The following is a 27,711-nucleotide window of genomic DNA, read 5'->3' on the forward strand; positions in this document are numbered from 1 at the left end:
GTGGTTTCTAACTTCGCTTACGTAAGCATCACCTCGGGGTGCCTTTAGGCGTCCTGAAGACCAGAGCCGACTCCTAGCTGTAGAGGAATCCCCAGAGGGTGGGGCTCAGGCAGCAGGGTTCTGGAAAGCTGCCCAGAAGATTCCGGCGCGCCGCTAAGGGCAAGAACCACAGCTCGGGAGTCGAGGCGTGGGGGTCAAGATGGCGCGGCGTAGGGCGCGGTGCCACAACGGAGACAAGCTCCGACGACCCCTGGCCTCCACGTCACACTGTCCGTGCTGCGCGGTGCCTTTCATCGATAATGGCGGGGATCGGTCTGTCCTCCGGGCGGCCACACGCCCGGCGCCGCCGACTGAGTGGGAAGCTCCCCCGCGACCGACTCCGGCTTCCCGCCAATGACAGAGGCTGCAGGCGCCGCGCACCACCCCCGGGCCGCCGCGAGCCCCCACCCCGGAGCAGCGAGGCTCCGCCCCCGGGCGGCTGCTCCGTGAGGGTGCGGTCGTGGGGAGCGACGGCGGGGCCCGCGCTCGCGCTCTCTAGTCCCTCAACTTTCCCCCGCCGACCGGCTCGCGTGGCCCGGGTCTCCGGTGGTGCACGCGGTCGCAGAGCGCGATGAGGCGGGCGGCGCTGCGGTAAGTAACGGGGCCGGCGTGTCGCCGTCCTGGGGTCGCTCACGCTCGCGCTCCGGGCTGCTAGCGGGCCTGGGCGGAGGGAACCGGCTGCCAGCTGCAGGGACTCAGGCGCTGGTTTGGGGGCAGAAAGGGGGCCCTGGGTGGGAAGGGGCCCCTGGCTTCCACCACCGCGCCCGGACCGCTGCCGTCTGGCTTACGGTGGGGCGCTGCGACCCCCACCTTAAAGGCTTCTGGAGCAGTTTGGTATTAAAAGCGAAGCGGCACTTTAAGGGAGGAAGTTGGGTGTTCCTTGAAATTCCTTTCTCTGTGTTCATCAGGGGTGTGGTTTGGAGTTAGCCCCTTGCCGGAAAGCTCGCATTTAGGTTTCCACATTAACTTTCCAACTCCTTGCCCTCCTTTGGAGAGCATTTTCGGGTTAAGTGCTTGACCACTTGGACTCTGGGTAAAGTGCGCAGAGATTAATATGTGCAGAGATTGCGGGGTACCTCTAGAGCTCACTAGGACTGTGTGCCTAGGTCCTTTGGTGCTCATCTAAATTTTACCTAATGAGCAGCAAGGACGCGAGGTGGGGGACTTGATTAGGCTACTTGGACAAGGAGGATGCCTTTTTGTATGTGTCACATGCCAGCTTGACCACTTAATGCCTAGGGGCTTAGACTCTCGCACAAGTCTGGCTCTCCCCCAGCTCCTTGCACCCGAGCACTCCAGCTGTCCCCAGATTCTTTGTGCCTAGCAAGGTCCCCAGGGGCCTTACCCTGTTACAGCATTTGAAATCATCCCACTACAGGTGCCACCAACTCAGTGTGGCCCACACTTGCGCTGACCCTGAACTCCATCATTTCTCTTAGGGATTGTGGATATTTCTCTCTCTCTCTCTCTCTCTCTCACTCACTCACTCACTGTCCTGATGGATCTTGCTATTGGTTGAAAAAGGTTCTCTCCCTCTCTTTCATAGAACTTAAAAAATAAAAGCTTTGTTAACATTGTTTAGACAGTGTTACATTACAGGAAGGGCCACAGTTAACTTCAGGTTACATTGGACATGATGGGAGGGGCCTTCCACAAAGCTACATAGTTTTGGGGCATCTGGGTGGCTCACTTAACTGCCTGCCTTCGGCTCAGGTGTGATCTCGAGGTCCTGGGATCAAGCCCCACATCCAGCTCCCTTTTTAGTGGGGGGTCTGGTTCTTCTTTTCCCGCTCCTCCTGCTTTTGCATGCGGTGCTCTCTCTGTCAATCAATCAATCAATCAATCAATCAGTGTTCATTAAAAAAAAAAAAGCTACATGGTCTTGCCATGTGCCTTTCCCCAAGGAATCCTTGTTTGATCTTCTCTCCGCCTTGGAGGTCTCTTTCTTTGCCCTGAACTCCCATAAACCTGCGTTCCTTTCTTGTGAGTTCTGTTGAAGCTTAAGCAGGTACTCTGTTAGTGTTCAGTGAGTGCAAGAGTTCATCAACGAGTACTGACTGTTTGAGATGATTAGGTTATTTGACAAGTGGGCAGTCTTTGTAGCTTCTTTTCTCCCCCCAGACTCAACAAAGAGTCACCTTTGTTCAGGTTCTAAATTGAGGCATTTCCGCAGAGTGCAGGGTATGTGGTGGCATTGCCTGTTAATGTACTGAAAACTTCCTGGACACCTACCCTAAGCTTGGGACCCAGAACAGAGCTAAGACACTTCTGCTCACACCGTAGGTGACTTCGGTGACTTCCTAGGCAAGACGTGAAGAGATTGGCCTCCTTGATCTTCTTTCATTGGAAAAGTTCAATCACAGAGTCCTCAGGCCTGAATGTCTCAAAGGCTCTTGACAGTTTCTTCTAAAGGCCTACTTAGGAATGTCACTGTAAAACTCCAGAGAGCTAATTAGGGGATAAACCAATATCCCTGAGATACTGAGGTGTTGGGTAGTGATGAAACTATTCTTACGCTCCCTCCACCTCAGTGCTGCATATGTAAAAGAGAAGTAGCCCGAGATTGTGAAAAATATAGCTTCCTGCAGATGCATTCATGCGCGCATGTGTGTATGTGAACTTCTTTTTCCTTATGACAGTCCTATAGGATAAAGCACTGTAACCACCCCATTTTACAGATGAAAAAACTTTTTTGGGGGTGGTGGGGTGTTAGTCCTTGCTTGTCCTGGCATGTGGTAGTAAGAATTTACTAATAATTTGAACTAGAATGAGTAACAGTATTGGGGGTTCTGGACCTCTCCACTGCCTTGCTTTCTTCAACTGTGCATTCAGGAGATTGTTTTGTTAATCTCTGATATTATATGTGTGTTATCCCTGATGTGATAGTGAGCGATTAGGAGTCAACACGTAAACAGTGAACTGAAACCAACTTAACTTATTTTGGCAGACTAGGCTAGGCACATTTGGGCAATAGTTTTTATTTTGTTTGGAGACTAGGAGATTTCTGCCCCAGTCCAATAAATATTCTCTTTGAGTCTGGAGAGGGCTAATTCTGTTTTCTTCTCTCTTTTTTTAAAGATTTTATTTATTTATTTGACAGAGATCACAAGTAGGCAGAGAGGCAGACAGAGAAAGGGGGAAGCAGGCTCCCTGCTGAGCACAGAGCCTGATGGGGGGCTCGATCCCAGGACCCTGGGATCATGACCGGAGCTGAAGGCAGAGAGAGGCCTTAACCCACTGAGCCACCCAGGTGCCCCTAATTCTGTTTTCAAATTGATTAACTTACATTTGGCTTTAGCTTATGGTGTGAGAATAAAGAACAAAATAAACGTTCATGTTTAATAATAAACGTTCATAATTAATTTACTTAACTGTTTACCAAATTGATTCTGGGCTTCTGAAGTTAATAAAAAAGCAAGAGTAGATCCATTAAACCTGGCTGGTATCTTTTATTTATTTTATAGATTGTTAGCTAATTGTTCTCTGTTCTCATGAAATGTTTACTCCAGTTGGAGAGATGATTTATAGAATAGCATCATATGGAAATATACATACACTGGAGAAATAAGTACAGACCCTTACAGGAAAGTATATACTAAGGATATGGGATGGTCAAGTGTTCTGGGAGGAGGGGCTGGTTTTTGGGGTTGCCTAGAAGCTGGGGAACCTAGTCCAGTGTGTTTTATCTTGTTTTGTAGGTTCTGTTCCTTGAACAAGGGGCTGCTTATTCCTGGCAGAAGATTGACTCAAGGATCCCAGAATCCAGAGAAAAAAGGAGTTATCCATATGCATGAAGGTAAGCATGGGTGTTTACCTTTTAGGCCCACGTGGTTAAAAAAAAACAACAAATCTGTCTTACTTGGGAGCCATATAGATAGGTAGTTTAGGACAAATGAGACATACTAAAAGTAGATTTTTTAAAAAAGATTTTATTTATTTATTTGACACACACGGAGAGAGAGAGAGAGTGAGCACAAACAGGGGGAGTGGCAGGCAGAAGGAGAAGGAGAAGCAGGCTCCCTGCAGAGCAGGGGAAACCTGATATGGGACTCGATCCCAGGATATCTGGGATCATGACCTGAGTCATGAAGGCAGTGGCTTAACCAACTGAGCCACCAGGTGCCACCTTAAAGATAGACCTTTCATAAACTTCTCATTTATAAAATGATCAGTATAGTTTTCAGTAGAAACCACATTCAGAATTTTGGAGCTTTTGTTCCTGGGAGCCTGGGAGATGGAGCTCTTTCAGTAAATGATTTCCACCTTCCTTGTATCAGTACTAAAGGGGAAAACATGGACAAAAGACACCTGTTGTATAAGTAAGTCATGGGCTCTTCATTTGTAGCAACTAAATGCTCCTAATCTATAGTTTTGTTAGAGAGGCTATTAATCCTTGCTTGGTTGGGGCGCCTGGGTGGCTCAGTTGGTTGGGCAACTGCCTTTGGCTCTGGTCATGATCCTGGAGTCCTGGGATGGAGTCCCGCGATGGAGTCCCGCATCGGGCTTCCTGCTTGGTGGGGAGTCTGCTTCTCCCTCTGACCCTCCACTCCCCTCCAGTCTCCTAGTGGTTACAGGCATACCTCAGAGATATTGCAGGCTCAGTTCCAGACCAGCACAATAAAGTGAAGATCACAACAAAGTGAGTCAAATCAATTTGTTGGTTTCCCAGTGCATTTAGAAGTTACGCTTACCCTATACTGTAGTCTGTTAACGATACTGTAGAGACTACACTGTAGTCTGTTAGCGATAGTGCTATGTCTAAAAAACAGTGTACATATCAAAGCAATTAAAATAGTACCATCAAAGCTCACTGGTCACAGATCCGCATAACAAATATAATCATTATGAAAAAGTTTGAAATATTGCAAGAATTGCCAAATGTGACACAGAGACATGAAGTGACCAAATGCCGTTGGAAAAATGGCACTGATGCAGGGTTGCCACAACATTTCAGTTTGTCAAAAACATCCTATTTGTAAGGGACAATAAAGTGAAATGCGATAACATGGGGGTATGCCTGTATATTTTGCAGTTCTCTATGATTTAGTTGTTTTTTTAAAGGTTTTATTTATTTCTTTTATTTTAGAGCGAAAGCGCAAGAACATAGGGGGAGGGACTGAGTGAGAGGGAGAGAAAGTCCCAAGCAGACTCCAGGTTGAGCTCAGAGCCCTGTGTGGGGTTCGATCTCACAACTCTTGAGATCATGACCTGAGCCAAAACCAAGAGTCAGACACTTAACCGACTGAGGCACCCAGGCACCCTGATGATTTAGTTGTAATTAGAGTTTTACCAAATTTATGGCATATAACAACTGTTTGACAGAAAAATCAACTATTTTTCATTAAAGTACATGTTTATCTAACCTTATTTTGTTTTGATCAGTTAGTTATTGAAGGACCAAGGATTGCTATAGTTAATTTCCTGTAACTAAAATATATATTTTATGAATCCTATATAAATGCATGTAAATAGATTTATTTTTTAGTCTTTAATTTCCACTGCTTATCTAATTTATTTTCCCTTTATCCATATAGCATGTTCACCTATACATGTGAATCACGGTGTGTGTGGTAATTCGTATCAACTTTTTTTTTAAGTGCTTAATTCTTTTTGGCATTAATTCACTCTTTTGAGCATTAACTAAAATTAAATTGCTTTCTTTGCTTTTCCTTGATCTATGTCTTTGCTTCATTTTTGTGGCTTAAACTTCTCTAACACTTAGGATAGTATAAAAAATCAGAATGAGACTTGGCTATCAGTGTTAGTCCCTGCACTAAGCAGTCTGATCTATTACTGCCTAAAAGGAGGTGACAATTTTGGTCATAATATCTCCATCATAAAGGGGCTCCTACTGACTGTGATACTGCCCCACCTGATGAACGATTAGAGTTACCTTTTTTTGTTTGTGTAAATAAATCCCAGTGATTGGCACCAGAGCATTCTTTTTTGCTCTAAGGAGACAATAGTTGTTTCAGGTTTTTAGAAAGCAGAGGCTTGATCCCTTTCCTGAGCTGTTTGTTGTGGCATTAAATGGAAATTAATCATTCTTTAAAGCTTTTGAGCACATGAACTGCTTTTCTTTTCTTTTTTTTTTTAATTAACTGCTTTTCATAGTTCTTGAACTCATTGCCATAATCCAGTTGCAATTTTTCTTTGTTTCTTGGAGTGACCTCTTTATTTTTATTTTAGTTCGTGATAAGTTGCGGGAGATCGTAGGAGCATCCACAAACTGGAGGTAAGCACGCTTTGTGGTCATTCATTCTCTATCCCTATAGGCAAGGCAAGGCTGTATTTAGGCCCAGCTGGTGGTCTCATTGTAGGGATGGAAGGGGTCCCGTGTTTGGAAATGGGTTGAGAGGTTTTTTTTTTTTTTTTACTTGGGGGGAGAAGACCAACATTCCAACATACTCATCATTTGATGTACTGTTGTCATAAAATATCGTGATTTATACTCACTCTGCCTTTTTCACAGTGTTTTCCGGTATTTTACCTCACTGGTTCTCAGCAAAACCTGTGACATGCTTATGGCATATATTCCTATCCTTTTTACCGATGATGAAACTGAAACTCAGAGAGACTGAAGGATTAAGTATTAGGGTTTGGGACTTAAACCCAAGTTTCTTGGTTTTTCTCTTTCACGCATCCTGACTTTTTATTGCAGTTCATAGTTAACCCGGTCTCTGAGTACTTCCCCACCGTGAAATAAGATAATATCCTTTTTGGCGTACCAAATTTTGAGACTAAATGAGACAAAAAGAAAAAGCAGTCACTAGACATAAAATAATCTATTGTTGGTGTAGAAATTATCTAAGGACTTCTTTTTTTTTAATATTTTATTTCTTTATTTGACAGGCAGAGATCACAAGTAGGCGGAGAGGCAGGCAGAGAGAGAGAGAGGAGGAAGCAGGCTCCCGCTGAGCAGAGAGCCCGATGTGGGACCCGATCCCAGCATCCTGAGATCATGACCTCAGCTGAAGGCAGAGGCTTTAACCCACTGAGCCACCCAGGCGCCCTAAGGACTTCTTTTTAACTGTTTATATGAAAATTTTCAAATTACTGAAAAGTAGAAAAAATGAATACCTATGTCCCTACCATCTTGATTGGATACTTAGGGTTTTCCACTATTTCTTTTTTTTTAAAGATTTTATTTATTTCTTTGACAGAGAGAGATGCAGATATGCAGAGAAAGGGAACACAAGTGGGGGGAGTGGGAGAGGGAGAAGCTGGCTTCCTACCGAGCGGGGAGCCTGATGTGGGGCTCGATACCAAGACCCCAGGATCATGACCTGAGCCAAAGGGAGATGCTTAACCGCTGAGCCACGTAGGCACCCCTGGCTGAACTATTTCTAAGTAAATTATAGGTATCATGATAGTATGACACTTCAGCGTGTATCTCCAATAAATAAATACTCTTGTGTAACAAAATCAGCAATTATGTAACTTGAACAAACAGGATATTCTCTTACAGATGTAAATTTATAGTAATGTATAGTAATTCCTCAAATATCTTTTAAAGCTTTTAAAAAAATACCAAGATCCAATAAAGGATTGTATATTGCCTTTAGTGGTTATGGCTCTTTGGTCTCCCCTAATCTGAAATAGTAGACAATTACCCTCCCTCCTTTTTTTTTTTTTCTGTGAGCTTCACTTTAAAGAGGTCAAGCCATTTGTCCTGTAGAATGTTCCGTATTTAGGATTTACCTGATGCTGTTTAACTTGTTCCTTTACCCCCTCTATTTTTGGTAAGCTAACAGTTTCTGGCAATAATATCTTGTAAGTGAAACTTAGAAAGACATCTGAACTAATGATATTGTCAACATTTTCGGTTCCTATCCCCTTGTCTCTCTCTCCTGTCCCACTTCAATTATCTCTTCTTTTTCTTCCCTTTCCGTCTCCTTTTCACGTTCTCTTCCTCTTTACCTTTTGCTCTGCCTTCTGTACTTCTTTTGGATATGCTCCATTTTTCTTCCTCTGTCTCTTCTGAAATTGAAGGCAGAGAGAGAGAGAGCGAGCGAGCGAGCGAGCGAACTGGGGCACAGAGAATGTAAGAATCGTCAAGATGAGGAATGGGAATATGGTGTTCAATGGCCACTGTGTTCTTTAGCCCATACACATGTTTGTGTCCATCGCTGCATTTTTTTTAAATAAAAGATTTTATTTATTTATTTGTCAGAGAGAGAGAGAGAACTCAAGCAGGCAGAGGCAGAGAGAGAAGCAGGCTCCCCACTGAGCAAGGAGCCCGATGCGGGACTCGATCCCAGGACCCTGGGATCATGACCCGAGCCGAAGTCAGTGGCTCAACCAACTGAGCCACCCTGGCGTCCCCCATCGCTGCATTTTAAATTCAGTGTGAGATGTTCTGTTTTTTGAATACCCTTTTTGATGAAGAGAATATATGGTTGGTTTGGGTGTATCTCTATCACTTATAAGTGGTTTTTTTTTTAATCTACAAGCCCAAGGTATTTTAACAGAAAATTTTTAATTCCACCACGTGTCAGGTGGGGAGGGAGGGAAGGAAGAGCAGACGAGGTAGGTCCAGACCTTTGTTTTCCTCCTTTGATAGTGTCTGGTGTGCTTGCATGTCACTGGCATGTGGGCTAGCCCTGCCTCTGTGTTTCATGAAGTTTGCATCCTTTCTTCTCAGAGACCATGTGAAAGCAATGGAGGAAAGAAAATTACTTCAGAGTTTTTTGGCCGAGTCACAGAAAGGACTGCCGCCCAGGAGAATGAGAGACAGTTATATTGAGGTTCTCTTGCCTTTGGGTAGTCAGCCTGAATTACGAGAGAAATATTTGACTGTTCAAAACACCATAAGGTAACACAGTGCTCTTTTTATTGCTGTCATTTATTTGTTTTTATTTTATTTCCTTTAATCACTGTGACTTTGAGATGTAATTCCCATATCATACTATTCAGTTATGTAAAGTGAGCAGTTTTGTGGTTTTTAGGGTATTCGGAGAGTCAGGCAGCCATCACCACAATCAATTTGAGAACCTTTCATCTCTCCAAACTGTTCTTCCTTTTTAAGGGATGATCATCACGATTTTCCTTTAATCGCAGTTGTCTTTATTTCACAGATTTGGCAGGATTCTTGAGGACCTTGACAGCTTAGGAGGTACTGGTATTATTTTAGTATTTCTAAATAGATATTTACTATTTCAGTAATTCTATAGATACACATTGAATCCTTTGGCTGAAGGGGACTTTTTAATTCTTTAACTTGCACAGATGAGGATATTCTAAAAGGGGAGTAAAAGAAGAGTCTCTGTTACCTCTGAATTGTCATAACTTTTTTCCTGAAAATGTAGATTCCTGTTTAACAGTTGTAATCTCATTAATTCTTCTTTCTAATTACTTTTCAAAAAGTAATGGGAAATTTATGGGAAAGTTGCTAGCACAGTACAAAGAATTGTTCTTTTCTGAGTCATGTAAGATAATGACTTCACCCATCACCCCCCGTGGTTTTCATTAGTCTTTCTTACAAACAAGGATGTTCTCCTTCATAACCACAATACAGCCATCAAAATCTGGAAATTAACCCTGCTCCTTGAGATTCTGTAATCCTCGGACCCCATTCACCTTTCACCTAGTGGTCCTTTGTAGTAGAAAGGATCTCGTTCTGAATCACATGTTGCATTTAGTTGTTGTGTCAAGAACAGCTCCTCAGTGTTTCTCTGATCTCAAAAACCTTGATACTTTTGAAGGCGATAGGCAAAAATTCTTTTGTGGAATTTCTCTCAATTTCAGTTTATTTGGTGCTTTCCAAGATTAGATTTGAGACCTGCATCTTTGGCAGGAACATCACAGAAACGATGGTGTGTTCTTACTGCAGCTCATCAACTGGTGCAATATTCTCATTTGTCCCATCACTGGGATGTTAACTCTGATTCCTTGTTGAAGGTGGTGTCTGCCAGGCTTCTTCTTCTTCTTCTTTTTTTAATTATGTTCAGCTAGCCACCGTATAGTACATAGTTAGTCCTTGAGGCAGTGTTCAGTGATTCGTTAGTTAAGTATAACACCCAGTGCTCATCACAGCACATGCCCTCCTGAATACTCATCACCTGGTTACCCCTCCCCCATGAAACCCCCACATTGTTTCTCGGTGTCCATAGGCTCTCATGGTTCATCTCTCTCTGATTTCTCCCCCTTTGGATTTCCCTCCCTTCCCCTATGGTCCTCCGAATGAAACCATAGGATAATTCTCTTTCTCTGCTTGACTTACTTCACTTAGCATAATCTCCTCCAGTCCCGTCCACACTGATGCAAAGGGTGGGTACTCATCATTTCTGATGGAATTTTATTCAGCCAGACTTCTTCACTGTAAAGTTACTCTTTACTCCTTTGTAATGAATACATACCTGGTAGGCAGGTAAGTTAAGACCTTATAAACAGTCCATTTCTCATCAGACCTCCAATTTATTATTTTAAACTCTATATGGACTCAAGGATTCCTATTTTATTGAGTGGATTATGATAGGTCACTTTCATCTCTTGTGGTGCTCAGATTGGGCTGGGACTGTCCCAGTCCTTTCACACTGGCCTGTGTTTTTGTGTTTTCCTTTCTTTCTTTCTTTTTTTCTTCTTCTTCTTCTTTTTTTTTTTTTTGATGTGTCCCTGTCATTCTTTGAGCATGTCCTCACTTTCTGGCATAGGAAGACATTCTAGGCTTATTTGTATTTTCCCTGACTTCGTCCCAGAATCAGCCAAAGCTCCAAGGAGCTCTGGTTCTTCTTGATGGAGAATGGTAATTAGAAACCAAGATAACAGTGCTGGGAGTGGTCCTCGCTGCTGGGGTGTCACTGCTCCTATGCCCTTTCAGTCGATGAGGTGGGGAATCTATGCACATGCACATACATTTACATCTATGCTTTTCTCTCTGTCTGTTTATCCATCTATGAAAATGATGGGCTCATGCTGACAGTTCCAATTCTGGTTCAGCACCACAGGTTCATTGATTTCTTCCCTTTTTGTATTTGTAATTCCATTTCCAGCTGGCTCCATTTTTCTAAATCCATTTACTTATTTGATCAGTGTCAGCTGCATGAATCTAATTTCATCCCTCTGCCACCCCATCCCCTCACGGACCCATCATGGATGCTCCCTTCATCTCACTGGGATTCGTCCTAGGTCCCCTTCTGCAGGGTCACCGTCCTCATTGTGCGCAGCCTGCAACATGCCGGGCCACTGCTCTTGTTGCCTCCTTCTTTATGTCCTCCTGACCCCATTTGGGCTTCAGCATCCTACTCTGGGCTACCTTACTTGCTCTTAATAATGACTTTTGGACTGAACTGTTGGGAAAGGATTTAAAGAAAGACTCTAATGACTTCTACAATATAGACATTAAGTCCATTGTTAGGCTTAACACCCAGCTGCTTGTCCCTTCAGATTAAATAAACCTGGTCAGGGGCACCTGGGTGGCTCAGTCAGTTAAGTGTCTGCGTTTGGCTCAGGTCATGATCCTGGGGTCCTGGGATCGAGCTCCACATCGGGCTCCCTGGCTCCTGTTGATGTTCCTTCCTTTCACCTGTTGACTTGATTCTGTTCTTTCTAGTTCTTCCAGCAATTTGCCTTATCACCTATGCTTTATCGTATCTCAAGCCTTTTCTCAAGTTCACATTTCCTTCAGCTCATAAACATGTTCAAGGTTCTTCCATCCTACAAGGAAGACTATGTAAAGCCACCTTCCCTTACAACACTGTCGAACTTTCTCCCCCACTTCAGAGCTAACTTTCTGGAACGTGTTAGAAAAAGTCATTTGCTCTTATTTCCTTTATGTTTTGACTTCTGTTTACTTCGCAGTCTCACATGTTTTGGCTTCTGCTCGTCCTTGCCATTGAACTGCTCTTGCCAAGCCCTCCACTGGCCCCCTTATTTCATGATCTAATGGGTGCCCAAGGCTTACCTGATCCCTTTGTGGTTCCTAATATTGCCAAACTCATCCTTGGGCTTTGGGGACATTTCGTCCTGCCTCTCTGGCTGTTCTCTCCCAGTCTCTTTTGTGGGTTCCTCTTTCACTAGTAACCTTTTCAATGTTGGTTATGCCCAGGGTTTTGTCTTCTGCGCTTTCTTGCTTATCTGTACGCTCACTATAAATGATCGCATTTACTGCCAGTGCTTTACTTGTTCTCAGTATGTGGAATCCTTAGGAAGCTGCGTTTCTTGCCTTGCTTTTCTGAGTTCTAGACCCATTTGTCCTCCTGGACATCTCCATGTGGATATGCCATAGGCTTCTCAAATTTAACATGTTGAAAATAGTCCATTCTACTCTTCTTGTATTCTCTTTTTCAGTGCATGGTGTACCATATTCACTCAGGCGAGCTAAAGACCTGGGGTTATTACAATCTTGCCAAGTGTACCTTCTTCTTAACTCTAGGATCTTTTCATTTCCATTGGTACTGCCATAGGTCAGCCACACACGATTTATTTTATGAGCACCACAGAGGCTTTTAAATGGCCTTTCCTGCCTTATCCTCTCGTTCCCCCAGTGCATCCTTTAGCAGGCGCATGGATGGAAGGATTTATTCTCACTTAACTAATATTTATAGGATGCAGACCCTGGGCCCTGAGGGTAACTGATCCAAGTTTGAATGAATCATGGGGAAGCAATGAGGCCACCAAACACAGAAGTATAATGCAACTTTAAGTGAGTTGTCATTTATAAGACGCATAGAGTCACGCTAAGCTTATTGAAACATGGAAAGTACACAGCCACAGGGCAGTGTAGGAGTCAAGGGTGTTATGGGGAAGGAGGGAAAACTTAAGTGAAGTAATTGGAAAGAATCAGAGGGAAAATAGATAGCTGAGTCCTTGTGATTTGTTTCTCTTTTCTGAAGAGTTTGACGCTGTCAGACTCATGTGCTGGGGTCTTTCTCTTGAGGCACCGCGTCTGTGCAGCGGTAACAGGACACCTGGTAGGCTTGGGCTTTGGGCTTTGGTTTCTTCACCAAATCTAAAATTGAGTGGGCAGTTAGATAGAAAATCCCCAAATCTCTTCAATGTATGAAAAGTCTTTGGTCCTCCGATAAGACCACTAGTGGGATATAGGGGGTTGGGTCTTCAAAACAAGATAATTTCAGGGCATCAGTTGTAAATGTTGAGAAATAATTTTATTTTTCCTTTATTTTGTTCTCTTCTCTAATAGTTCTTATTTGCTACATGCACACCAGAATTCATGAAGCTAAGATGTCTCCTTTGTCAATAGTTACAGCCCTGGTGGATAAGATTGGTAAGCGATATTATTTTCTGAGCATAATTTGAATTCTCAGTAATTACAAGAGGTTATTGAAATTAAGGGAAATATTTTCCTTTTATGGGTGCATTTTTATGTATATATATAAAGGAAAATGTCTAGAATGCTGTATTCCAAGATACATATTTATTATAATATTCTTTGAGTGGAAGGGTTTTGCATGATTCCATTTTATTTTTTATATTTTTTGCATTGTCTGCAGTATTCCAAAAGATACATGAATTTCTTTTGTATGTCAAAAAAGTTATTTTGGTTTTGAAGACTAAAAAAAAAAAAGGAAAAAGGAAATGTGGTAGAATTTGCCAGAATTCCAAGTGAAATTTTCCAGTTGTAATAGAGAAAATTTGGGGTATGGTTTGAACTCAGATTGATTTTCTGTTTTGTAGATATGTGTAAGATGAGCTTAAGCCCAGAGCAGGACATTAAGTTCAGTGGCCATGTTAGCTGGGTTGGGAAGACATCCATGGAAGTGAAGATGCAGATGTTCCAGGTGTGTATTCATCTAAAGTTTGCCTGCTTGTTCCAACACCACCGGCCAGGCCTAGTGAAAGAAAAGCGTATTTACCTCTCTGTGAATGGACAGGTATACAGCTCACCACTTCTAGAAAAAAATAATTGAAAGTTCATGTCATGCAGATGGTGGGTTATTTTTTTTTTTTAGATTTACTTATTTATTTTTAGAGAGAGTGAGAGAGAAAGAGAAAGCGAATGTGGGGAGGGGCAGAGGGGGAGAGAGACTCTCAAGCAGGCTCCCTGCTGAGTCCGGAGCCCGACCGGGGGCTCCATCCCAGGACCCTGAGATCATGACCTGAGCCGAAATCTAGAGTCGGACGGTCAACTGACTGAGCCACCCAGGCACCCAGTAAATGGTGGGTTATTAACCGTCCTCCTCCTGTGTAAAGACTGACATATTATTTAGTGTTTATGTTCAGTGTGTATTACTTTTAAGTCACATATAGCTATTTTTTTTAAAGATTTTATTTATTTATTTGACAGAGAGAGATTACAAGTAGTCAGAGAGGCAGGCAGAGAGAAAGAGGAGGAAGCAGGCTCCCTGCCAAGCAGAGAGCCCGATGCGGGACTCGATCCCAGGACCCTGAGATCATGACCTGAGCCGAAGGCAGCGGCTTAACCCACTGAGCCACCCAGGCGCCCCAAAGATTTATTTATTCATGGGAGAGAGAGCGCGCGTGGGCACAAGCTGGAGGGGCAGAGGGAGAGGCAGCGAGAATCCCAAAGAGCCTCCACACTGAGTGCTGAGCCCCACATGGGGCTCGATCCCATGACCCCGAGGTCTTGAGTCAAGCCAAAACCAAGAGTTCGATGCTCAACGGACTGCGCCACCCAGGTACTCACATATAGCTATTTACCCCAGAGAAATCACACGAGTCTGAGTTCCATTAAGCATGAATGGTAGTGGTCACTCTGTTAGTTTCCTAGGGCTGCGGTAACAAAGTACCACGAAGTAGGTGGCTTCAAACAAATTGTCTCACCACTTGGCAGCTAGAAGTCCAAAATCAAGGCCTCAGCAGGACCATGATCCCTTCTACATTTGTAGGGGGAGAATCCTTCCTTGCTTCTGGTGGTTTGCTGGCAGTGCTTGGCGTTCCTTGGCTTGCAGCTCTGACACTTCAATCTCTGCCTCCATTGCCATATACTCTTTCCCTCTTGTGTCTCTATGTCTCTTCTTTTTTTTTTTAATTAAGTAATCTCTGTGCCCAGCGTGGGGCTCGAACTTACAACCCCGAGATTGAGAGTCACATGCTCTACCGAATGAGCCAGCCAGGTGCCCCTCTTCTTACGAGAACATCAGTAATGTTGGAGTAAGACCCCACTCTACTCTAGTATGACCTCATCCTACATCCAAGTAAAGTCATGTTCACAGGTACTGAGGTGTAGGGCTTCATATCTTTTTCCAGAACACTGTTCAACCCGTAACAGTCACTTAGACCAATACAGCAGTTAGGAACAGCTCCTCTAATGAGCAGAATTCAGAGTAGCTATTATAAAGAAGTAAAGTCATTTGACCAGAAAAGGTTCCTCAAAGAGGATAGTAGCACAGAAAGCAGATAATTCAGAGTACGAATGGTGAGCATAGCATAATGGATAAACTTGTTCAATCACTGTGTTGTACACCTGAAGCTAATGTAATGTGTGTGTCAACTTTACTCAAAAAGAAATAATAAGGGGCAAAAAGAATGGCTTCTTCAGTTATGCCAAGGTATTCAGTAGGCCCATTATTCAGATACATTTTTTCTATTCTGGAATGACAAAGCATTTCACCTTTCAGAAAAGTCTGAAACTTGCTCTGCAGTAATTAAAGTTTTATCAGAATAGTTTAGTTTTTTATTTGATGCTATATATAAGCAGTTGGATTCTTTAACTCCTATGTTGCTATAACTGACAGTAACATTTTTTAGAACAAAATGCAGATCATAGGGGATATAGCTATGATTTGTCCACACTGGTTTTTTTTAAGATTTTATTTATTTATTTGACAGAGAGAGATCACAGACAGGCAGAGGCAGGCAGAAAGAGAAGGGGAAGCAGGCTCCCTGGTGAGCAGAGAGTGTGGTTTATTTTTTTAAAGATTTATTTATTTATGGGGCAGAGAATCTTAACAGACTCCACACTGAGCACAGAGCCCGACATGGGGCTTGATCCCAGGACCCTGAGATCATGACCTGAGCTGAAACCAAGAGTTGGACACTTATATGACTGAGCCACTTTCATGGTTGATTCCTGCTCCGATTCCTGCTGTCCAATCTGCTTTTTGGAGGATTCTTGGTAATTTGAATCTTGGCCAAATAGGTTGAAAAGAGAAGCAGGAGTTATTGCGAGGACAGAGCCAGTGAAAATTAATGTCAGACAAGTACAAACTTTTTTAAAAATTTATTTGAGAGACAGAGATCACAAGTAGGCAGAAAGGCAGGCAGAGAGAGAGGAAGGGAAGCAGGCTCTCTGCTGAGGAGAGAGCCCGATGTGGGGCTTGATCCCAGGACTGTGGGGCTTGATCCCAGGACCCTGAGATCATGACCTGAGCCGAAGGCAGCGGCTTAACCCACTGAGCCACCCAGGCGCCCCAGACAAGTACAAACTTCTGTTTTTGTTTTTTAATTTTATTTATCAGAGAGAGAGAGGGGAAGAGAGCGAGCACAGGCAGACAGAACGGCAGGCAGAGGCAGAAGGAGAAGCAGGCTCCCTGCTGAGCAAGGAGCCCGATGTGGGACTCGATCCCAGGACGCTGGGATCATGACCTGAGCCGAAGGCAGCTGCTTAACCAACTGAGCCACCCAGGCGCCCCAGACAAGTACAAACTTCTGTTTTAAGTTTGTGTTTCTCATTGGCCATTTTGGCTAATAACTCAAGAGCTGAGTGATCCTTCCGTTCCAGAGAGGAAACTTGGTGGTAGGTGCTTTGCCTTTGGTTTGGGTACCTGTAGGTTCAAATCCCAGCTCTGCTGCTTATTAGCCATGAGACTGTGGGTAGATTACGTACCTTCTCTGAGCTTCTGTTTTCTCAAGTGTAGCATGGAAACAGTACCGTGTTATATTGTTTGGTAAGTATGAATAAAAAAACAACCCAACTGTCTTAATTACTTGGTAGAATTGCCTGTCACACAGTGAGCACTAATGCCATGTTGGCAGTAATGTTAATTTGTTATCGCTCCTGTGGAGGTGGTCCCAAGTCTTTTCTGGGATTGACCTTCAGACCTATCTTCCGAGCGCCTGTTACATCTCTGCCCCTGCGTGTGCTCCTGCTGCCTCAAATCCAGCGTGTTAGAAACTGAGCACCTCAGTTTCTTCTGCAGCCCTGGTCCTCCTCGATTCTCGCCTTCGCCTCCACAGCCTTGTGGCAAGTCTTACAAATTCATCACCCAGAACAGCTCACCAGACTTCGTTCTTGTCCCACAAGAGGCAGCGAGGCCTTGAATGAAGCCCAGGGAGGGGCCTGGTCAGTGAGCCTCCCTGCTGCAGTCTGTGGTCCCTCTGTTGAGGGACCAGTTAGACCTTCCAGAGCCGACCTCAAATCACCTCGCTTTCCTTCTCAAAAACCTTCTGTGACCGTTCTCTGTGCATTACAATCTAAACTCTTCGGACTAGTTAGGATCCAAGGCGCTCCATCAACTAGCTCCACAACCGTACTTGCAGCAACTTCGCATTTATATACCTTCCTAGAGCTTGCTGCGGGACATTTTGAACCTCCTAAGAGTAGAGCGTTGTTCGTTTTTGCATTCTCGATGTTTGGCCCTAGCAGGTGTTCCTTCTGGTAACACGTACTTTGAACTGTGGGTTGGATGAGTATCATTGCTTATGTTTTCTTCTTGGCCTGACGTCCTCGTGCTCTGGCTCCACAGATCCGCATTCCGCCTGTGCTCCCAGACCCCCTCATGCCCGGATGCTTCCCTCATCCTTCCAGCTCGCAGCCCCTGTCCCGTCCTCATGCCTCCTTCCTCACCACCCCTGCTCTGAGCCTTTCTCCTGGCGCCTCTTCTCCACCGAGCTGCATATGAACACATCTGTTTCTCCTCTGCTAGGCTATACATGTCTTCAGAACAGCATCTGGGCGTGAGTTGGCTAGCTCACCTCCTGACATCCATTCATGTGTTGTTCCCTTAGCCATGGCTTCTGGAGGGCCTCTTCTGTGCTAGGCATGCGGCGGTGAGAGTTTACAGTGTAGTAATACTCAATCATTTTCTGCCCTGATGCATACATCAGCAATTATCTGCTCTCTGCCGGTGCTTGTGCTCGGTGCTAGAGATGCAGACGTGAGCGAAAATGGTCTTGGTCCTCAGGGTGTGCCTGCTGCGAGGGACTCCGCCACATATGTAAATGACCGTGATACACGGCCCCCAACTTAGGATGGTCTGATTTTTCAGCTTTATGATGGCGTGAAACAGTGTTCAGTAGAAACTGTACTTTGAAGTTTGAATTTTGATCTCCTCCTGGGCGAGTGATAGGCAACGTGGCAGCCACTGGGAGCTGCTGCTCCTCCGCAGCCACGTGATGGTGAGAAGAGATGACTCGTACACTTGCAACGCGACTGTCCCTGGGCAGCCATTCCGTGTTTCCTTTCAGGACAGTATACAATAAATGACCTGAGGTAGTCAGTGCTTTGTTATAAAATAGCTTTGTGTTGGATGATTCTGCGCAGATGTAGGCGAATGTCAGTGTTCTTGAGCACTCTTCGAGTAGGCTAGGCTAGGCTGTGACGTTCTGTAGGTCATGTGTATTCGACTTAATGACATTTGCGCCTTAGGGTGGGTTTGTTGGCTTATAATCTCACTGTGAATCGGGGAGGCTCTGTAGTACTGAAGCGTCGTACAGTGTTTCTCCACAGGGACGCTCTTGGGATTGCACGTAGGAAGTTATGCAGGACAGTCCCCTGCGTTGTGAGGTGTTTAGCTCCTTGGTTACCCCTGCCCCATTAGTGATGTCCCTCAAGTCATGTGACAACCAAAAACCACTCCCGACACATATCCAGACGCTCCCAGCAGGGGTGGTACCCATCTGTTGTGTTGAGAACCACTTTCAGGGGAGGATTTCGTTTCCATTCTCCTAGCAAACCAAGGAGGGAATGGTGACCTCTGCCTGGGGAGGAGGGATGGGGCAGGGCTGGGGAGGAGTGTCCTGAGGAGGGCGGCTGTGACGAAGGCATCAGGCACGGGCATGGACAGGACAGGTTCACTAGCACAGTACGTTCCAGGACCTCCCAAGTTGTCAGCGGTGGCTAGGGCAAAAGGTGCAGGTGTGAGGGGGGTGTTTGGTGGACAGCCAGAAAGGAATCTGGGCTGTGTTGTGGAAGGCTTTATATGTAGTGCCCGCAGGCTTAGAGCAGATGCGGGAAGAAGGTCGAGGGGGAGGGTGATGGGGCCTGAACGGGCACAGGGAGGAGGATGAGGGGTGAGGTGTATTGACGAGCGAGCCTGGCACACCCCCAGCTGATGATGGGACTTCACGGCATAACCTTCCTGCAAGTACAGACCCCTAGAGGCTAAGAAATGCCTTAAAGCCTCAAAGCCTTGTGCATTGTACATGTCTCACTTCATCCACAGAATTGTCACTGATCCTCACCCTTTCTTGGGAGCCCCTGGGCTCAGCTAAGGAAAACCAAACGGGCTGGTAATTGGCAACTGAAAACACTGACATCTGTGGGAGCAGAGGGCCCTTCACGTGGCTCTGTGTGCCTTCGTGAGGACGGGCGGGCGCGAAGAACGCAGAATCCTGCGTGCTGCCGGACAGTCCCATGATGCTGATGGGGCTGGTCCCTCTGTGACCCTTGCCCTTGAGTCTCAGTCACGTGTGGTTCCAGAGCCTGTGGGTCATGGTCATCCCAGCCCTTCTTGCATGGATCCCGTTTGAATGTTAGGAAGTCTTTCTCCTCTCTCACAACCACAGGCTCCTTGGTCTTGCTGCCTTTCACCCAGAGCTTAGTTCTGTGCCTGGCAGCTCAGCAAATGGTGGTTAATGAACGTGCTTTTTTCTAATTGCAGCCTTTTCAAAGCATGCGAGCTAGCTGTTAGAATTGCAGCAGGTCTTCCCAGTAAATGCATTTCTTACATCTGTATTTTCTTTCCATTGTTCTTTAGTTACATGGCAATGACTTTTGTCCTGTTCTGGATGCAACATTTGTAATGGTGGCTCGTGATTCTGAAAATAAAGGGTAATTTCTCTTTTTTCCTAATTCTTTGTTTTGAAAATTTCAAGGAGACCTAAAACTAGAGAGAAGACTATAATGAATTTCCATATACCCATCAACTAGACTTAGAATTTTTAAACATTTTTTGCCATATTTGCTTCATCTGTTTTTCCAAATTATATTATTTGGTTATATTTTAAAGCAAATCTTAGACATAATGACCTTTCACTCTGAATACTTTTGTGTAGGGATCACTTTAGAGATGAGGGTATTTTCCTAAGAAAAATATATTACCATTAGAGTGCCTAACAAAAATAATAGTAAGTTTGTAATATATTCTCATGGTCAATGCATATTCAGTTTTCCCCAGATATCTTTTTAATGATCTGTTCGACTCAGGATCCAAACAAAGTTCAGGCACTATATTTGATTTTTATGTCTATTAAGCCTTTTATTTTTATTATAGCTTTATCGAGATATAATTCACATACCATACAATTCACCTATTGAAAGGGTACCATTTAATGACTCTTAGTGTATTCACAGAATTGTACGATCTTTTAAGGCTTTTTAATCCAGAACAGTTATGTGTCCTCGTTGCCCGCTGAGTGTTTCATATCAACTTGTTGAAAGGCCAGATGGGTTCTTCTGTACAGTGTCCAGCTTTCTGGATTTGTCTCGTGGCTCCCTCATGGTGGTTTTTTTTTTCCCCACTTATTTCTGTATCACTAGTATTTTCTGTAAACTGAAGTTAGATCTAAAGTTTTGATCGGTTTCAGGTTCAGCTTATTTAATGAGAGCATCTTGTAGGTGATGAGATCTGTGTATCTCAAAATTGTAATGAATCTCACGTATCAAGTCAGGTACAGGTTGTCCTGCACGTAGCGATGCCGAGATTGGCGTGTGGTGGATCAGTGGTGACCGAACTGACCTTTTCATTGGAGGGCTCACTTGATCCTCTTGTGATCAGCAATAATCTGCAGGTCCTAGTGGGATACAGGGTATTCCCAGAGTGTACTTTGTCACCGTGTGAATAGCTAGCTCCCTGTCTTCTTTCAGTGCCTTTTTAAAATAAAGATTTTATTTATTATTTATTTGACAGACAGAGATCACAAGTAGGCAGAGAGGCAGGCAGAGAGAAGGGGGGGAAGCAGGCTCCCTGCCAAGCAGAGAGCCTGACTTGGGGCTCGATCCCAGGACTCTGGGATCATGACCTGAGCCAAAGGCAGATGCTTTAATCCACTGAGCCATCCAGGTGCCCCTTCTTTCAGTGCTTTGAATGTCCATTGCTGATCATTGCTTTAATCATTAAGGTAAATCCTGTCTTTCCTCCTATATTTACTACCTGGAGTTCTGGAAAGAAGAACCTTCCTTTGTTAACTAGGGCAGTTTGATTTGTAAAGGAAAGTCAGGATTAATGTTTCATTCTTGCCCTTTATTTACACATTTTCCAAGTAATGGGTTGCTTGACTAGCTAGTGATGACATGGCTTGTCTACTTTTTGGCTTTTTTAAAAAAGCGTCATTGTGAATTCATGGATTTTAATGGTATGGACGTCAGTAAGTTGCAGCCCTTGTTCTTCCTGGGGCTCAGAGTGTACCATCTTTGTGCAGTAGGACCCCCTTTAAGCTTGCTTCTGTGAAAAGCCCTTTTCATATTTCCCCTCTAGTCTTCCTGTTCTCTGGTACAGTGGGATATTTGGGCTCATCTAACACATTTCCTGCCTCGGGCCTGGAATCAGCCATTTCTCCATGGAGGCCAGGGTTTCCTCTCAGCGAGCACTGGTATTCAGAGACCAGAATCCAGGCATAAGAACTGTATGTTGTTTCTTGTTTGTCATTGTCTCTACACGTTTTTAGTGGACAGAGCTAGGATGCGTGTTAAATAGCAACAAACACATGCCCAATGTTGTGAGTTTATACCATCAATTCCAAGTCAGATTGAACTTTACAGATTTTAACTTCTTTGGCTTTATACTTTCTTCCTCTTAAGGTGTATTTTTGGTTCCTAACAGGAGTCATACCCAAGACGTTGAAACAGAGAAACACTGGTGCTGGGGTGGGAGGGAATGGAATGGGGTTGCTGTGGGTACAGGACAGTCTAGGGGCCTGTGGGGAGTCTGATTTGTGTTAGAAACTTGAAGGAGTCTGCAGCGAGAAACCTTTCCTGCTGCATGGAGAGCTGACTTGAAGCGTCAGTTAGGATCAAACCGTCCTCTGGTGACTGGTGTGAGCGTAGAATGCAGCCCGCGGCTCTTCACGCCTCCCAGCAGCCCGGCTGACCTGCTGCTGCTCGCTGGCCTGGGCCTCCTTGCCAACCCTGGAAAGGGCTGGATTTAAACTCTCTTGCAGATGATGCTTTTGAATTTTCTGAGCTGCCATTTCAGTATCTTTGTTTCCATTTTGAGAAATTTGCCACCTATAGAGAGCTAGGATAATGCAGTGAGCACCGATGGGGCTTCAGCTAAAGTCACCGATTAACGTTTTGCCACCAGCCTTATTCTATGGCCCTCTCACTCTGAGTACACACATGGACACTCTCTCCCTGAATCACTTGAAAGTAAGTTTTGAGACTACTTCTGTAGATGCTTTAGCCCGTACCTCCTGATAATAAGGTCATTCTGCTACATAACCTCGATGCCTTTATTATAGCCAGAAATTGAAATAGTATAGTGGCGCTATCTAATGTACGACCCACATTCAGACTTTGCCACTTGTCCCTAGTTTTATAGCCCTTCCCCCTGAGTCAGGATCTGATCAAGGATCATGTACTGCATGTGGTTAACATGTTTGTTTGTTTTTTTTTTAAAGAGCCCCCTTGCCATTTTCTGTCTTTTAAGATGTTGACATTTTAAATTTTATTTGGTTTTTATTATGTTGGTCACCGTACAGCACATCATTAGTTTTTGCTGTAGTGTTCCATGATTCACTGTTTGCGTATAATGCGCAGTGCTCTGTGTGATCCGTGCCCTCCTTAATACCCACCACCGGATATTAAGGACATTGGCATTCTTTTTTTAAAAATTTTATTTATTTGACAGACAGAGATCACAAGTAGGCAGAGAGACAGGCAGAGCGAGAGGAAGGGAAGCAGGCTTCCGGCCAAGCAGAGAGCCCAATGTGGGGCCCGATCCCAGGACCCTGGGATCATGAACTGAGCTGAAGGCAGAGGCTTTAACCCACTGAGCCACCCAGGCACCCCAGGACACTGGCATTCTTTGAAGAGTCCAGGCCAGGTGTCCTGTAGAATGTTCTACAGCCTATTTTTGGCTGTTTCCTTGTTATTGCGATCAGGTGAAATTTTTCAGGGAGAGGTGGTATCCTTTTTATAAATGTGAACTTTCTAGTGTACAGACTAGTTCATGACCGGAAAGCTCCTCAGTTGTTCCAGAGTTATTAGGGAAGCAGTCAGGCAGCATTACCCAAGACCAGCAGCAAAGACTTCTTGAAATGAATGGGTAATTGGTCACCTTCCATATTTACTGGGTTATGACACCTCTTAAACTGTAATCTTTTCTTTTCTTCTCTTTAGGCCGGCATTTGTAAATCCACTCATCCCTGAAAGCCCAGAGGAAGAAGAGCTCTTTAGACAAGGAGAATGTATATTAATTTGTTTATAATGTAAAGATACAGTTTAAAAAGCCCATTAACTATACTGCAGAGGAGGTTATGGACTCCTCATGGCGGTCACGTGTCTCTCTCATGCCAGGAATTTATTGAAATTAAAAATACCTTATTTTTTTCCCCCACTGGAGTCCTCAGTTAGAACAGTTTTATCAATTAGACCATATTCACTAAGTGAAAGAATTTGCTTTCTCATTTTGTAATAAATGGATCAGTGAGATAACTGCTGGGCAGGGGTCTAGGCCAGGATGGTCTTTCCATTTGGTCTTTAATTGGCCCCACCTGAGCCGGTGCAGCTTCCTCCCGGAAGCTTACGTAGCCTCAGCAGCCTACTCTGGGATATGTGTATAATTGCCCGTGGGCTTTACAAAATCTGGAAATGTTCCCTTTGTAGGGTCCAGCGCAGCGCAGGTCAGGAACCCCAGTGCTGTAGTGTGACCCCCACCCTGATCGTAGCTCCTTATTGTCCTGTGTTCCAGTGAACAAGGGGAGAAGGGTCGCCTTCAGTGCCAAGTCATTACTGAAAATGGCTCCCAGTGCTGAGGAGAGGACTACCATCCACGAGATGTTTCTTAACACGCTGGATCCAAAGTAAGTTAGCATGGTGAGATTGCAGGTTGTGAAAGCATTTAAACTTTGGCCCTCTCCACAGTTAGGCCTGCCTCGGCGTGCTGGGAGTTGTTTGCATATATTGTACTTTTCATCAGTAAAACCCTGGCCTTTCAAGAGGGTTTACCAAATCTCCGTTTGTTTGTACAGGACTGTAAGTTTTCAAAGTCGAGTTTTGCCCCCCAACGCAGTGTGGATGGAGAATTCAAAACTGAAGAGCTTGGAAGTTTGCCACCCGCAGGTATTGTAAGTTAATGAAAAATCCTTTAAATAGGATAACTCGCATTCGTGGTTCTCACGTAAAATCTGACACACCTTTAAACTGACCTCCGTTCCGCAGCATTGTTCTTTCTTCTGTCTTTGAGGGTGGCTGTGAGCTTGTGTATGTTCAGCCTTTTTTTATGTCTCATAGGAGCGCAACATTTTCAATCGGATCTTTGGTGGTTTCCTTATGAGGAAAGCATATGAACTTGGATGGGCTACTGCCTGTAACTTTGGGTGAGTTGGGGGGAAGGTGGTTGTAACCTTTGAGAAGCAATGTGTACTGCCCCCTTGAATTGAAACATTTTGGCCCAGTCTGGATGTGTTGGGGCACGTGCTCTGTTATTAGATACACATTACAGTGATCCCACCTACCTTTGGTGTTACTTTTTCAAAGGCTGTTGCTCTGCCTTTGTCACTTAGTACATTCAAGACCCGAGAAGAGGTGATGGCAGTCAGAAGGGAAGAGGTAGAGGGGTGGTCTGGTCTCAGGACCCTCGCTTACCATTGCTTACTGGTAGGATTATCTCCGCCTTCCCTAGGTTTATTCTTTGATCATTGAAATTTTGCTTCAGCTCCTTGTTAGGGGAGAAATAGAGATCACGTGGATTTTGTGGTTGACCCCAGTTCTGCCTTTTTCCGTTAGTGGCTCCCGACCGTTTGTAGTAGCAGTGGACGATATCATGTTTCAAAAACCCGTGGATGTTGGATCGTTGCTGTTTCTGTCTTCGCAGGTAGGTGTGCGATGACAGGCAAAAAACAATTTTTTATCGTTTAGGCCTAGAAGAGAAAGTTTGTTTTTCTAAAGCCACCGTTTATCTTATGACTGCCTTTCCCCGCCACGCGAATGCACTTGAGTGACTGTCATGTCTACATCTCCTAGGTTTGCTTTACTCAGGACAAGTACATTCAAGTCCGAGTACACAGTGAAGTGGCCTCTCTTGAGAGTAAAGAGCATATGACCACCAATGTCTTTCATTTCACGTTCATGTCCGAAAAAGAAGTGCCCTTGGTTTTCCCCAGAACATACGGAGGTGAGTGGCGGTGTCTGCTTGTCCCTAATGAATGGAAGAACTTTCAAAGACATTTTCCTTCTTTTAAATTGTGTGGGACGTGTACCTTTGCCTGTTAGCTCAGGAACATATTTTTAGAAGATCGTGCTTTTGAGGGGCTGCTGCCTGCCGGTGGCTGTCACTGCTCTGCCCGGGCTGGCCGTTGTCTGAGGGGTCGGCGCTGGTGGTGGTCAGAGACTGGTGGAGCCCAAGGAGAGGGGCGCGAGTGGAGGCCCGCTCCCTCAGGAGCCTTGCACGGCCCTGGCCCTGGCCCCACAGGGTGTGCCCAGTGTCACGTTTGCACGCTCGTTGCTGGCCTCGTGTTCTCAAGTAGTCTCGTGTTTGTTCAATAATTCTGTAAGGTTCTACGGGTTTCTTCACGATTCTCTCTTCTATGTTTCAGAGTCCATGTTGTATTTAGATGGGAAGCGGCATTTTGATTCCATGAGCATACCGGTGAACTTGAGGAAGAACTACCTTGTGGAGCCCTAGGAAAACTGTACTTGTTGAAGAGCGACTCTCCACACGGACATAGTGCCCGACGGAGGCCTGATGACGTGTTTCTGCGTTTATTCTCCTCCTCCAGAGAGAAGAATGGATTCAGCCTTTAGGATGATCAGAAAGTACACGAGAGGGTAGCTGGGTGGGGCAGAGGGAGGAGGAGTTATTAAACAATAAATACTCTCCAGACAGTTTAAATCATGACCCTACCATGTTGCCTCCTGTGTGGTAAAGAAATTAGGGCAGAATGCCTTTATACGCGGTTGGAAAAATTCCTTTCTTACACGTATCACAAAATATCCGTATGTGCTCTTTCCTGCCAAGGTATTTGGAGGGCATTCCTTAAGCCTGGCCTTGCAGTTGCCCTGTGTTGTCTAAATCCTGTCAACCCGACAGGATTCCTCTGTGTTTTGCCTCCCTCTGCTTCCCAACTTTTGTTGTTAGCAGAGGGCAGAAGAAAAGTTGGTGAAGGGATCCAACAAAAGGTAAGGCATTTGGAAGGATCTGTGGGAAGCTTTAGATCTAAAGCCGTACCAAGAAGAGGTGTTCAGAGAGGACGCACATGACGACACACAGAACCCACACGTTCATTCTTCTGTTTGCCAGGCAGCTCTTCAGCACACTCGGCCAGGGGCTGGCCAGGATGTATCTGATTCAAAAACAGAACAGTAATAATAACAGCTGCAGATGCTTACCGAACGCTTGCCCCTGTGCTACGGCACTGTCTGAAGCACTTGACATGTATTTGCTCATTTATTTTCCCACCAATGCTAGAGGTAGGTTCTGGAACCCCATCAGTTCAGTCCACTTGGGAAACTGAAGCACAGAGACGTTAAGTAAATTGCTCACGGCCCCACAGCTAGTAAGAGCCAGGTGGTGAGCATTCTTAACCAGAACAATCTACTGCTTCCTGGGAATCTAGCAAGGAAGTCCGTGTCCAGTATCACAGTGTCACCTAGGAACCCAAAGGGAGGTATTCCCATGAGTCTAGCCAAGATAGTGTCTTCCTGGATGGAACAGGAGGTTAGCTGAGTCCGGAAGAGACAAAACCCAGGCCGCACAGAAGAGTCCTCCCTGAGCAAGTGCTCCTAAGAAGGAAGCAGTCCTCAGTGTGGGTTGGGGATCAGCGATCACGAACTTGGTTCTGTCACAGAATTAGCTCAAGTGCTTTCTTTTAAAAAAATTAATATTGGGGTGCATGGAGGGCTCGGTTGAGGATCTCAATTCTTCATTTCAACTCAGGTTATGATCTCCGATTCATAAGATTAAGCCCTGTGCAGAGCTCTGTGCTCAGTGGGGAGTCTGCTGGAGATTCTCTCTCTCCCTCTGCTTCTGCTCTCTCTCTCTCTCTCTCTCTAAAAAAATAAATCTTTAAAAAGGTTCACATTTTTTTTATTGTTAGTCACCATACAGTACATCATTAGTTTTTGATTTACTGTTCCATGATGTACTGTTCGTGTATACCCCCCAGTGCTCCATGCGATCTGTGTCCTCCTTAATACCCGTCACCAGGCTCACCCATTTCCCACCTCCCCCTCTAAACCCTCAGTTTGTTTCCCACAGTCTCTCATGGTTTGTCTCCCCCTCTGATTTCACCTCCTTCCTTTTTCCCTTCCTTCTCCTAATGTCCTCCATGCTATTCCTTATGCTCCACAAATAAGTGAAACCATATGATAATTGACTCTCTCTACTTGACTTATTTCACTCAGCATAATCTCCTCCAGTCCCATCCATGTTG

General features: G+C 44.7%; 1 protein-coding gene across 2 annotated transcripts; it reads left to right on the plus strand.

Moving 5' to 3' along the window:
- On the plus strand, nt 1-26,182 carry ACOT9 (acyl-CoA thioesterase 9). 2 transcript variants are annotated; one of them, XM_082718263.1, is made up of 16 exons: nt 1-630; nt 3,738-3,835; nt 5,574-5,600; nt 6,229-6,274; nt 8,684-8,854; nt 9,117-9,154; nt 13,181-13,264; nt 13,675-13,778; nt 19,878-19,951; nt 23,459-23,526; nt 24,030-24,141; nt 24,310-24,400; nt 24,572-24,657; nt 25,067-25,154; nt 25,304-25,454; nt 25,876-26,182. In XM_082718263.1, the coding sequence occupies exons 1-16, from the start codon at nt 611-613 to the stop codon at nt 25,962-25,964; spliced, it is 1,347 nt and encodes a 448-aa protein (XP_082574389.1). In that variant the 5' UTR covers nt 1-610; the 3' UTR covers nt 25,965-26,182. The 2 variants fall into 2 exon arrangements, with proteins under 2 accessions (XP_082574389.1, XP_082574390.1); XM_082718264.1 differs by lacking the exon at nt 5,574-5,600.
- The last annotated feature ends 1,529 nt before the right edge of the window (nt 26,183-27,711 follow it).

This window comes from Mustela nivalis (assembly GCF_964662115.1).
Source record: "Mustela nivalis genome assembly, chromosome: X".
NCBI classification, from domain to species: Eukaryota; Metazoa; Chordata; class Mammalia; order Carnivora; family Mustelidae; genus Mustela; species Mustela nivalis.